Raw genomic sequence first — 14,342 nt, forward strand, 5'->3', positions numbered from 1 at the left:
TTAGATGATCTTTATTATAGATTGAAGAGAATTTCTTAGCAAAAATATGGGGGCAGCTGGTGGGCTCAGTGGATTGCGAGCCAGGCCTAGAAACAGGAGGTTCTAGGTTCAAATCTGGCCTCAGACACTTCCTAGCTGTGTAACCCTGGACAAGTCACTTGACTTCCATTGTCTAGCCCTTACCACTCTTTTCCTTGGAACCAATACACAGTATTTATCCCAAGATGGAAGGTAAGGGTTTTAAAAAAATACATCTCTTCTCCTATTAGAAGAATCAACAGTGTGTTTCTTTCCCTCACTGATGTAAAATTCTTTCATTAATGTATAAAGAGTACAATATAAAATCCTTTGTTATTTTGGTTGTTTTTGTTCTTCCCTAGGTGAGATAACATGAAGCAAACAATGTGGTTGGAAAATCACACTTTGGGAACAGATTTCATCCTGATGGGACTTTTTAGCCAAAGTAAACACCCTACTCTCCTCTGTTCAGTGATATTCATTATTTTCATGGTAGCTCTGATTGGGAATGCCACCTTGATCCTTCTGATTCAAAGGGACTCCCATCTCCACACTCCCATGTACTTCTTCATCAGCCAGCTCTCCCTCATGGACATGATGTATATCTCTGTCACTGTGCCCAAGATGCTATTGGATCAGGTGACTGGGACTCATAGTATCTCGACCCCAAGCTGTGGGATCCAGATGTTCCTCTATGTGACACTTGTGGGGACAGAGTTCTTCCTTTTGGCAGCCATGTCCTATGATAGGTTTGTGGCTATCTGTCACCCCCTCCGCTACCCCATCCTCATGAACCACAGAGTTTGCATACTCCTTGTAACTGTCTGTTGGTTCTTGGGATCCATTGATGGTTTCATGCTTACCCCCATAACCATGAACTTCCCATTTTGCAAATCCCGAGAGATCCAACACTTCTTCTGTGAAGTCCCAGCCTTGATGAAACTCTCCTGCTCAGATACCTCAGTCTATGAGACAGTCATGTACCTGTGTTGTGTCCTTATGCTCCTAATCCCTATAACAGTTATTTCAGGCTCCTATTCCCTCATTCTCCTCACTGTCCATAGGATGAATTCAGCTACTGGTCGTAGGAAGGCATTTGCTACGTGTTCCTCCCACATGGCTGTTGTTATTCTTTTCTATGGGGCTGCTATCTATACCTACATGCTCCCTTCTTCTTATCATACTACTGAAAAGGATATGATAGTGTCTGTTGTCTATACTATACTAACACCTGTTCTGAACCCTCTCATCTACAGCCTCAGGAATAAGGATGTCACAGCAGCTTTGAAGAAAGTGTTGTGGGAAGAGCTGGTATTAGCCAATTTACAGAAGTAGAATATGATCTTCAAATCCTTAGAAAAATCCAAAATCCTTCAATTGTTATGGTTGTTTGATTTATACTACCCTGTTGTAAATGGACATCTCCTTCCCTCACCCATCTTTCCAAATTAATTTGTTGTTCTTGAGACTTTTGGATTCATGCTTTTCTGGTTTAGTGTTAAAACTCATTGCATTTAAGTCAGAAGATAAGGATTTGGTTTTTTTTTTTTAACACAACTTGCTATTTAGGTTGCCTTGAACTAATGATTGAAGATCTCTGAGATTTGACTTCTGTACAAAATTATGTTTAAAAATGATTAATATATGACTACAAATAAAGTGGAATCAGTAAGGACTTGTAAAAAATTGCTTTTATTCACCTCATCTAATTCTTGTTTTTATAGTATTACTCAGATGAAATATAGAAAATGCAATAGTTACCAGTTCTTTACCTATTAGCAAAGCATTTGAACATGTCTTTCATGCTTATATTATGAAGAAGAACTGATTAAGTGACTGGAATAAAAACTAATTTGAGTCAACTTAGAAGGATTTATACTAATACCCATCACCATGACCTTTCTTTTCTGCCTAACCCAAGAAATGTATCAATTCAATTGTATGGGCCTTGTTCACTTTATGAGACTATTTTCCCATGCTGTGTCCTTATGATCCTTATCTCTGAAATAGTAATTTCAAGCCTTTAATTCCATATTCTTTTCATAGTCTATGATTGTGTTGGTAAACCTATGGCATCCAGAGGGGTCTGCTGTCTTCTCCCTCTCCACAGTGCCTGAGGACATTTCTCACATCACAGAAGCCCAATGGGAGCACCTCCTCCCTCCCCTGTCTGGAGTAAACGGGTGGCTCATATATGGCATGAAGGTGCAGTTTGGATAGTCAGTCTCTAAAAATTTCACCATCTCTGGTTTATGGGGTGAATTCAGTCTCTTGCTACAAGAATTTATAGTCTAAATCAACATAAAAGTGTCCACTGGTGAAGTTATCCAGGGATATGTGATTAGTGTAGTTCTTTATAAACTTAATTGTAATATCACCCAGTTTTGTCTAAAGAAGACCATGAGAAATTTTATCATACACCTTATGAAATTTAAGCACTTTGCATTTTCAATATTTTTGTCTTCCAGTTTAGTAATTCTATCAATAAAGGAAATAAGGTTAGTTTACTTCTTGTTGAAGTCATATTGTTTATTTGTGATTACCACTTCCTTTTCTAGATGTTCATCCATCAAAATATTTTTTATTCTGAACTTATACACACAAAAGAATTTACACAGCAAATAAAAACAGTAATATTGGAAGTGGTATAATTTGCCTTTTAAAAATATGTAAACACTTTCCTGTTATTTTAAAAATATGTGCATGTTTGTGCTTCCTTATGAACTTCTGTTACTTCTCTATGTCTATTAAACATATTTTTCAGTGTTCCTTTTGTTGTTATTAGTATCATTCTCACCTTTTCTCCTTCTGACACTCTCCCCCATTATAAGCCTAGAGAAAGAAAAAAGAATCTGTAAAATATAAGCATAGCCAAGCAAAATCAATCCACCTGGTAGCCATAACCCAAAATAAATGTTTCATTCTTTGTAGCCCCCAGTAGTGAGAGTGGACCCCAGTAAAATCAAAGTCATGGTCTGGTCAGAATCACTTCTCACATGAGGCCCCCCAAACCCCTCCTTTCTACTCCCCCCCACTTTACTTGTAAAAAACTGTATGCTCTTCTAAGAAATTACTGATGCAGTAATTCTATGAGAAGTTTGTCTAGATTGTTACATATTTACCTGTGATTTATTATCCTAAAGGAAATTCTGTCTAAGCTTTGGTGAGGTAAATAAACTAAGTCATTGTACTAAGATTGTAAATCATTACTAACCATTGTCCCTCTAAAATGCTTACCTAATCCCTTAGCCTACATCACTTTCTCTACAAGTACCTACCTGATATCAATAAACTTTGTTACTGATTAGCAAAAGAGGCCTTTGAGCCTGTCTGAAAGCCTGTCTGTGACTCTCCTGATCCCAACATCACTCCTCTTATCCTGTTCCGTGACCCATGAATAATTTGTTGAGCTGGTCTCTACAATTCTTCACCTTGGATCTATCACTGACAACATACTTTACCTTGAATCTATGCCTGATGACAGTTTTTTCATATCCCCGACCCCTCAGCCCAGCAGTCCAAGGGGAGCACATGGCATCAGGTGGGTGACTCACAAGCAGCAGAGCTGGAGGGGAGTGGAGTGCTAAGGACAGTCCCCTCCCCCTCTCTACACTCACTGAGGACATTCCTCACTTTACCTGCCCTTTTGCCCAGCAGTCCAATGGGAGTTCTTTCTCTCTCATGGGGCCTGGCACTTGACATCTGAGGGGGAGCAAGTACAGCACTTGGTCTGGGTGTGTGTGGCCCTGCACTCCATTTCTTTTCTTTCTTTTTTTTTTGCATTCAAGGAAAACTTTTATTTTCAAGTGTATCCACAAAACAAGTCAACATTACAATATTTTATAAAAATATTAAGTTTTAGGCTACCATTTTTTAGTTTTAAAAAGTATTTGTGCTAGAGGGTTTTTTTTTCTGCCAACTTTCATTTTTGGTTAGGGTATATTCTACATTAAGATTTTAGAGATGAAAAGTTGTTGGCCTGCACTCCATTTCTAAAAGATTCAGCATCACTTGACTTCTCCTTATTTTTCTTATTTTACTAACCCTTTTTAAGACCTTAAAATTCTGAAAATTCAGATACTTATTTCTACTCCTCCCCTACCTCACATCATCATTCTAATCACTCCAATGAACTTTTCTAGGTTTCTTATGACTCTCATCCTACTTATTATCTTTTCTTCTGAAATGTTTAAATTGCCTTGTATTAGTATTTTCAGCGTTGTAGGTTAAATTACTTTTTGTGGCCAGCATATTTCACTATTTGTATTACTGTAATCCAAGATCTTATTTAATTTTTACTACAAGCCGCTAGGTCTTGTTCTATCCTTACTGGTTCTATTTAGATTGAGACAGGCTTATTTTATTATTTCTGAAATACAGCATCTAGAATTTTAAAAAAATACTTTTACAAGATTTTAATAACTGAAATTATCTCATCTTGATAGTATTCTAGTCTTTGATAAAAGTTATTTTACATTTCCTTTATTATTTCAATCTTTTGATTTTGTTGTAATATTTCGTGCTGTCTCATGGAGCCATTGATTGCCTAATTTATTTTAATTTTCATTTATTTTATTTCTTGGGCAAGTTTAACTACCTTTCCCCTTTAAGTTATATACTCTCCTAATTATTTTCTCAAGAGCTTTGATTTCATTTCCTAGCTATATATTTATATAATTATTTCTAGTATTTATATAGTCCGCATAAGAAATGCAATTTTTCCCTTTGCGTCTCTGCTTGCAGGTATTATGGAGTTGGATTTGCAATATATTTTAATACTGATTTCTTCAATCTACTCATCTCTCTAGCTTTAGTCCTAGATTTGGGTTTTTTTTTTGTGTGTGTGTGTGTGTCAGTTTCAAGGTCTGTCTTGACTAGTTTTTGGGTAGAATGGCTTGCCTCACCTCAACCTAGGTTATTTTGCTGACTTTTAACTTCTGTGGTTAGCTTCCTTTGGGTCTTTGAGTTTTAACATGCGCAGTCTTCAGGAACCATTCTGATGTCCCAAAGTAGAGTATTAGCAATCTTATAACTACTATACATCCTGAGCACTATGGGCATGATGGTAGTTGCCACCTGCTGCTCTCTGGACTTCCAACATCCTCATTCTGGGAATTTTTAATTTTTTTGATTTTCTTCTTTAGAATATTGAACATGTTTTAAGTGTAGTGTATTGTAACTTTGCTTGCAGGTTGAATTAATCAGCTTTTTCCATTAATACTGTTGACTAATCATTTGTAATGTCTTAGTTGGTTTATTAAAAGTTCACCCCTTCCCCCACTTGTCATATAGGCTTTATGACCTATTATTCCATCATACTGAAAAGGGCAGCTTGTATAGGCTTTAATACAACAATAATTTGAGGATGAGTTTGTTTAAATGGTCAGTCATAGTGTTTTCCAAACCTTAAGGTCAAAAGTAAAGGAAGGAATTTGTTGATAAGTAATGTCAGAAGGATGGCCTTCCTCTAAATAAGAACAATTTCCCTTAGCATATACCATGTATTACTTCAAAGAGAATTATCATGAAAGATCATGGCTGCCTGACTTCTATAGATTGAGTATCTTAGGAGAAATCAGTGCTCATCAAAAACTAGGAGAAACTTTAGAGGCAGTTCATTCTCTGTTATTCTAAAAACTGGTCAGCTTTGTTGTCCTTCCAATTTTTGGTGAACTTTTCTCTGGTAGAGAATTTAGGCAGATGGTGAAATCATTTTCTCTACTTCTCCATTTTTATCTGAGATGATAGTTTTCTGTTCTTTAAAGTTATTTTTTTTCTATTTTGAGTAGTATTTTTAAAATCTAGTTCACTATAGAGAAGACATGTCTAATTTTAGCAGCTTTCCAATTTATCTCTCATTAATTATGAACTGAGATTGTAAGAGGGAAAAAAAGTGTTCTGTTTTAGTATATAGAGATTCAGATAGCATCAGGGTTTGAGCTTGTTATGAAAGAGTGACTTTCTACTAACTTCGGTCAGAAGCAAAAGAAGAGATAATTTAAAAATTTTCATTTATTCACTTGGACTAAATGCTATGATGAGAACCAGCCAGTGAGGGCCCAGTCTTTAGAGCATTCACAATAACTTCTTTTTAAAAAAAATTAATTTTATTATTTATTTTTTAAAAAATTTTACATTTAATTAATTAATTTAGAATATTTTTCCTTGGTTACATGATTCATGTTCTTTTGCCCCTTCTACATCCCCCATCCCAAAGCTGATGAGCAATTCCACTAGATTTTACATGTTCAAAACCTATTTCCATTATTATTAATACTTGCAAAAGAGTGATCATTTAAAATCAACATCCCCAATCATATCCCCATCAAACCATGTGATCAATAATATGTTTTTCTTCTGCATTTCTACTCCCACAGTTTTTTCTCTGGATGTGAATAGCATTCTTTCTCATAAGTCCCTTAGGATTGTCCTGGATCATTGCAATGCTGCTAATAGAAAGGTCTATTACATTCAACTGTGCCACATATATCTCTATGTACAATGTTATCCTGGTTCTGTTCCTTTCACTCTGCATCAATTCTTGGGGGTGTTTCCAGTTACATTGGAATTCCTCCACTTCATTATTCCTTTGGACATAATAATATTCCATCACCATCAGATACCACGATTTGTTTAACCATTCCCCAATTGATTGACACTGTCCCATTTTCCAGGTTTTTTTTTTTGCCACTACAAAGAGTGTAGCTATGAATATTATTAATTAGCTTATTAATAATATTAATACAAAGTACAAGTATTTTTCCCTATGATCTCAGAGTACAAACCTAGCAATGGTATGGCTGGATCAAAGTGCAGGCAACCTTTTAAAGCCATGGTATCTTTTTCTTATTGACAATCACTGTAGAGGTAAAGTGAATCTGCTTCCAAAACTAGGTGCTGGAAGGGCCTCTATACTTCACAGCAGTTTCAGGTATGCTATGAATATTTAAGTTGGCTTACTGTGAGGTGATCAAAAATCTTTTAATTGACTTCTGAATTGGAACTGAGTGTGAATACAAAAAAGTAAGGTGGAAGGAGAAATGCTGTGGGACTTCTGGTGGAAGGAAAGGTAGCAGTGCAACAACACTAAGTGTATTGCTTGTCACAAACTTGCTTATATTCCATCTTGACCAGAGCTGAAAATCCATGGCACTGCTTTTTCTTTTATCTCTATGTGTTTAACCTTTCCTAATTGTACATGAATAACTATAAGAAATATAATGGATTAGGTGTAATGGACATTGTGAACTTCAAAAGGTGAAAAAAGGCATCAAAGTTTCTGTCAGCATATGGAACTGGCAAAGGAATGGTTCATCCATCAGCTGTGATATACCAAATAGTGAACCAAGTATGAACTCACTATAGGGAGAAATGGACTTGCTGGGTAAGCACCTCCCCGGCTCTGAGTTGGGGGAAGATCAGGAATTTGTAAAAACTTTAAATTGGAGTTCATTCTCTCCAGTGACTAAGTTGGTTTGTAGAGGGAAAAGTATACTTCAATTCAGGGAAGATATTGTATTTCAGTCCTTGTACCTTTTTAGTAAATATTCCTTTGTAAAAGCGAATTGATGTTAATTGACTCGTTTATATTGGAGAATTGTTAACTTTGACATTGAGGGAACTAGTCTCATTCACTCAGTCTTTCCTATTATTACCATATATGCACATAGATATTAGTTTATTTTAAAAAACTGTGGACAGCACTTTGGAATTCACATTCAAAAACATTCATGGTGTATAATGCTAACAAAAGACCATCCTGTCTCTATTTCAAGACCTTCCTGTATACTAAAGCATGAAACCCAATCCTAAATGCTCTAAAGATTCATTAGTGAACCATTAGCCTTATATTCTAAAGACTCAGAAGATCCTCTCAGCCAACAGAGGTGATGGTTCTATAAATAGAGGAACTATTTAGGACTCTATTCTTCTTCCCTAAACTAGTTGGTAGGCAAGATTTTCTTCTCAAGCACCCATATCCAAGGGGTTTTTTGAACAATAGAAATAATAAATTACCATCAAATCAATGAAAACTTTGGAGTTGGGAAAATACATCTTTCTCAGGTCAGATCTGGTCTCAGACACTTCCTAGCTGTGTAACCCTGGGCAAGTCACCTGACTCTGTTTGCTTCAGTTTCCTTGTTCATAAAATGAGCTGGAGAAAGAAATGGTAAACTAATTCAGTATCTTTGCCAAGAAAATCCCAAATGGGATCCATAAGTGTGGGACACAACTGAAAAAAAAAAGACTAAACAACAACAACAAAGTGAAAGCTTTGCTCTGTTTTAATTAAATTAGGACTCTGGTCCCTAGATTTCAATAAAGTTTATTAGAATTACTTGGATAAGTAGAAGATGAGAGAGAGATAGAAAGGAAGGCTATCTAACTTTGCATGTGGCTGCTCCAACAGACCCCAGCACAGAAGTTTCTTGGCAGAATACCAGAGACAGAGAGAGGGAAAGCTTCCTGCTTAATCCTTTTTATAACTTCCTGCCTCCCCTTTATCCTATCTGCCACAACCAGCTCAAGTTCAGGCTCACATATGCAGGTAATCTATGTATGCAGGTAGACATCACCTGTGGGATGCCAGAAGGGGTGTGGGGAGTGTAAACTTCCTTCATCCAGCTCCTAGCCTCTAGCTCCTGAGTATTATAATCTAATGAGCATATGGGGGTGTTCAGGGAAGACTAGTACTTCTGGTATGAGGGCTTGCTGAACCCTTTTCAGGACTGTTTATCTGCCTTTGGTGTCCACCTTTCACCCAACCTGTGGTTCTAAGAAGTAGCCACACCCTGGTAAAACCCTCTTTTTTTTTTTAACAAGCAAGATGATTTATTATTTTTTAATGTAAAAATGCATTTATTCACATCTTTTGAGAAGTTGATTCCATTCCTTCAAAAAGTCTATATAATATGGACATAATGCCAAGAAAAATCAGATGGTAGCTTATGCCGAAACAAAAATATACATCTGAGGTATACAAACTTTAAAAAGCATATTACAGGCAGTATGAATGTAGGTTACACTGAAAATATTTTAAATGACATAGCCACAAACTTAAGTTATGGTAAAACTTATAGTAATTACATAATGAAATATTTACATATTTAGTCAGAATCTTAGTTTTGCAAGTTTTTAAAAAAGGAGATGAATTTACAGATACTCTTGCTTATCATACAATTTAAAATATTTGAATGGTCACGTGATTTTAAAAAATACAGCAAGAATATTCATCACCAGTTGCAGCTTAATCTTCCTATGGTGTTGAGGAAGTGCATTATCATTGTTCTAAGGGAAAAAACTACTAAGGAAACTAAATGATTCAATTACTAAAATTATACTAGGGTCCCGAGCAAAAGCAAGAAGTGCAGCCCAATTTGGGGAAATTTTGCTTCCTTAGCCTTGAGTTCATATTTAACATAGTAAGGAAAAGAAAGGCTAATATACAGGGTGTCTCAAAAGTTTAAGTGTAGTTTTCCCCACAAACACTTTTGGGACACCCCATAGAATCCTAGCAGCAGTTATAACACAATTCACCTGGCTTCACCACTCAGGGCACCTTCCTTTACTGTATGTAAAACAAGGCAAAGGAAAACAAAATAAAATCTGTCATTTCATACAGGAAACAATTCTTCAAAATACCCGTATTACTTCTTTTTAGGAACTCCCATATTATCCAGTAGGCAGAAAATTTAGTCCTTTGTGAAAAAATCTTTTACTTACCCAATGTAGACTTAAAAAAAAAACTTACCTAGAAATTGAAAATACAATCGAAAGTAAACACTTCCTTTGTAATAGTATGCAAGTCTCTTTTAAGTGGAACATTTAAAAGTCTAGCCTCAGTTCAGTTTGATTATCATAAATTAAGAAAAAATCTTCCAATTCTGAGAGTAGTCCCCTCTTTCAGGCCTCACAACAACCCGTTTAGAGATAATACCATGAACATGCTGTTATAGCAATTTGATAGAAATGAATATTAGTGCTCTGTTAGGGTTACTGAACTCTGTACTAATCTATAATGATTCAATCTGAATAAGTTATAAAAATAGAGAAAGCTTAAAAACCTTCTAGCAAATAGCACATTATTTGAAGCTGCTAATTACTTCCCTTTACAGATGCTGAGAAAAACAGAAATAAGATGCTTTATAATGTTCATATTCAGATAATGCAATAAATTTAGGTAAATGATTTTTTTTACAAAACTAGATCCATGCAAAGAATAAAAATGTAAATGCAAATACTTAAAATGAACAAATTAAAACTATAGATCCTAATTGGAATACACAAATTAGAGCAGATAGTTTAGTAATCATGGAATCTAAGATTTGGAAGGGACCTCAGAGGCCATCCAGTCCAAATGGTACCTGAACAGAATCTTTACAACATATTCAGAAATATGACAGAATCATGATGAAATTGCACTTAAATCTGAATTTAGATGAGATTCCATCATTCCTATTCCTTACTTTTGAAGCATTTACCTCATAATTTCTTTCTCCCTTACAAAAAGGCTCAGAACAAACATTTTATACATTCTATTTGATTTTCAACATTTGGTCATGTCTGATGAAAAGGCCAGAAGATTCACCCTATCTGTCCTGCTGATCTGCTTCCAAGGTCTTTAACTCAGAGGCAGACAGTTCTAAAACAGGATTCACAAATCCAGAATATTCGGAATTGCCATTGTTATCCATTTCAGCACTAACAAAATCATTCTCCCACTCCAGCCCATTAGAATCATCAGAAGCTGAGGTAGGGTTACTTCCCGTCTTCTTACTGCTATATTTTAATGCAGCTTGAAGAATATCCTCTTCCGTTTTGGAACGTTCTCTCAAAGGGACCATTCTATTCACTCCTTCTTCATCTTCCCATTCTAGATCTAGGGACGTGCTGTCATCATTTCCACTTGTTGATTTTGTTTTGGTCATTAAGTCACAACTACTTTCTGTGTTTGGTGTCAAAACTGTAGCCTCTGATGAAAGCCTACTACTTCGAAAAACTTCATATTGTGATTTTATATTTCTCAAATAGGATTCAAAGTCTTCTTCAGCCCCTGAATTTTGATATTCTCCAGTGTTGGAAGGACGAGATCGTTGCATAATCCTTTGCTTTTCTTGCTCTAAGAACTTTCGCTGCTTTGCTGCCCTGGCTGCTTCACGCTGTGCAGCGTTTAAAGCTTCTTCTAGTTTTAACTTCTCTTCTTGTAAGGCTAACTCTCTCTGAATTTTTATATCAAATGTTTTCTGTTTTTCAGCAATAGAATCATAATGCCTCTCTCTTAAGTCAGCTATTTCTTCTTTAGTAAGCGGCCTATGACTACTTCCTGGGCTTTCTCCTTCATCACTTTCTACTAGATTTTCAAACTCTATTGTGAAATGTTCGCCTGTTGGGCATGTCCTAAAGTACTTTGATCCTCCGCCTCCGCCTCCCCGCTGGAGTCATCCTGCTTCCTTGCGGAGAAGCCCAAAGCACTGGGTCCAGCAGCAGTTCCCTATGGCATGCCGCTCGTCCTGCCCCAGACCGCAAAGACGAGCGGCACCCCCGCCGCGCGCGCGCCTGGGAACCGGTCTCGGACCCTGCCGCCGCATGGGTGCGAGGAGCCGCTGGCGGGCGGACTGGCGCCCGCGAGGGCGCGGGGGCTCTGCGGAAAGCCGCAGGCGGGAGGGTACTAGGGTAGGTGGGGAGCCGCGGGCAAGCGGGAGGAACAAAGGCGCTTAGTACTTCAGTAGCCGGGCAGCGGCCGTGCAACGAAGCAGAGCCTGAGCTGGGGTCCCCGGCCTTTCTCCATCCGCCCGGTACCCATCGCCTAGGTCCGACCTTCAGCTCGCCAGGTGGAAAGGGAGAACCCTGGTAAAACCCTCTTGGTAGATGGGCTAAACCGGTTGAAGGTAACCAACATACCTAACATCTATGAGTTAGGGGGATGTCTGTTCTAAGCATGTAAAGTTGTATGAGAACAATTTTTTTCCAACACCTAGGAAGGGCGCTGAAGCATGAGTTGTAGAGTGCTTAGACCTAGGGCTTTACATCACACCAAAGACACCAACATCATCCATTGCTTCCTGGAACATTGCCATTCATCTTGACTTGTATTCTGCTACTGGACTTCAATGGGAAGAGAAAGTGAGGTCGATAACAATGCAATTATGCCTCACTTAAATCCAATTCATGAGGAAGTCAAGATAACATTGTATTAATTAGAATTTTGAACTCTTGGTCTTCATCCCCCAGAAGTTCTTCAGTATTTCCCAGAATTACCCTCCTCTCTCCACTGCATTGCATAGTCATGTTTATATAACTTTCTGTGACTCCTCCCTCTCTCTCTTCTTCCTTGAGATCATGGTCGAGTTAGGCAGGTTTTTTACTCTAGTTTTTTAATTTTAATAAATTTTATAAATATGATACTTGAGTTATTGTGTATTAATTTTAATTTTCACAATTTGACCACTTCGGGAAAAGAATTCTCAAAATTTTTGAGTAGTCTTGCAGTAAAGATACTAAGTTTGCATGGTGTTGTGGACCCACCCACCATGAGACTAGAGTCTCTGCCCACCACTAGTGCTGCAGCCTGTTATGGTTGGATTATTTATGGGGAAAGAGACAACAGGGAAAACATTTAAATATTTTAAATTTATTGATGGGAAAGGGAGAGGAAGGAGGGCAACAAGGGAGAAGGAACACTTCTTAATCTTATTCCCAAATCTAAATTCCTTTAATAATATTCTAGCGACTAATTTATCTAGGCTAAATAAGTTAAGTTTCCCCCCAAACAGAACCTCACAAACTGAGTACAGTAAATGAGCCAAGATTCCAGAAGAAAAATCCAAAGTAGGTCCAGAAGAGAAGTTCTTCTTTGGTCTTCCTTCTAACTGCCTGCAGCCAATTCAAACAGGTTTCCCCCCCTCAAGCTGGTATCTCAGAGAGGGCCAGAAAACTTGTAGAAAATATGGAAACCACAGCTACTCCCAAAGCTTCATCCAGAAGTCTGTTTTTTTTTTTTCATTTGGGACTTTAGAATCTTTTAGGCTCCCATGTGATTCTCTGTCACATGTTCCTGTCAATCAAATGCATTTCATTTTGCAGAATCATTTTGCAATCTTCCTTTGCTTACTACATTCCCCCCTTTGCACAAAGCCCAAATCATGTTGAAAACACGATTTTGGCATTTGTGCACAACCTAAAATACTTACCAATTACCTAAACTAAGATATCTACCCAAAATAACAAAAACCCTACACTCAACTCTCTTAATCTAACTAATACTAACCTATTCTAGGGAATTTAACAAGGAAAAAGGAAAAGGAATTAAATAATGAACAAGTACAAATGTGAAACAGAAGCACCAACAAAACAAGCAAATAACATTGAACAAAAGATAAAAATAACTTCCATACAAACATCAAATTCAAAATACTACTCTTATCAGCTAATACAGAACAATGTACTACTATTGCAGTATATTAACATCAAACTTAGAGAAAATTTTTTTGAAAATTACAATAAACACAGCATTGCATAAATTTTACACTAAAATCAAACCAAACATTAAACTCATTTATGCAAATACATGTAACAATAGATATAAGTGATCTATGTGCATAATTTATACATATAGTATATACATATAATATATACATATATGCTATACATATGCACATATACACTTCATATTTACATATATGTTACATATATACCTAAACTACAATTAATTTAAAATCTTATTATACATACTATTTGCACATATTTACATATTTATTTACAGTTTTGTTTGATATGTGATGTCTTATGCTATTGTGTTGTGTATTATATGATGTTGTGCAAGTCAGTATCTAATTTTCTCATCTTAATCCTAACTGATCCCTATCTTCAACTAGATTTCTATACTTAAACTAAATCTAAGTATCTAAATACATTTTATTAGTAACTAATTTATCTATAATTAATTATAACAATGTTAGTACCCTAAATATACATTGGTTCACTCATTTAAGTAGTGATTCAATATAACCTATGTTTATGTTTTGTGATGTTACTTTTGCTATGTCATGTTGTTTTGCTGGTATAATGTCTGTGTTACTGTTATGTTAAAGTTATGTTACTGTTGCATGCAATATATACTTACTAGTACTTCGGATCTTTCCTTTTCTTCTCCTCTTGCTTGAAGAATTCTTCTTCAATTCTATAGTAGTAAATATATTTGTGTTTGTCTGTAAATAAGTGCTATGTTATTTTGTGCTATAATACATTACCCGAAGGTATTAATTCATTAATCCATTTATCCTATAATCCTCTTCATTGCAAATTTCCTAGTTTTTAAATTTATA

The 14,342-nt window shown here is 36.3% G+C and overlaps 1 protein-coding gene and 1 pseudogene across 1 annotated transcript; one reads left to right on the forward strand and one right to left on the reverse strand.

Annotated features, from left to right (window-relative positions):
- Nucleotides 1–390: 390 nt before the first annotated feature.
- On the forward strand, nucleotides 391–1,353 carry LOC100010544 (olfactory receptor 2T29-like). Its single transcript, XM_001363704.2, has one exon. It carries the CDS (start codon nucleotides 391–393, stop codon nucleotides 1,351–1,353), a length of 963 nt encoding a protein of 320 aa, XP_001363741.2.
- Nucleotides 1,354–10,376: 9,023 nt separating this feature from the next.
- Nucleotides 10,377–11,664, reverse strand: LOC100617061 (AP-1 complex-associated regulatory protein-like; annotated as a pseudogene).
- Between the last annotated feature and the right edge of the window lie 2,678 nt (nucleotides 11,665–14,342).

Source organism: Monodelphis domestica, chromosome 2, assembly GCF_027887165.1.
Source record: "Monodelphis domestica isolate mMonDom1 chromosome 2, mMonDom1.pri, whole genome shotgun sequence".
NCBI lineage: Eukaryota > Metazoa > Chordata > Mammalia > Didelphimorphia > Didelphidae > Monodelphis > Monodelphis domestica.

Coding starts and splice junctions, on each gene's coding strand:
- LOC100010544 (XM_001363704.2), top strand. CDS start 391: ATGAAGCAAACAATGTGGTTGGAAAATCACACTTTGGGAACAGATTTC.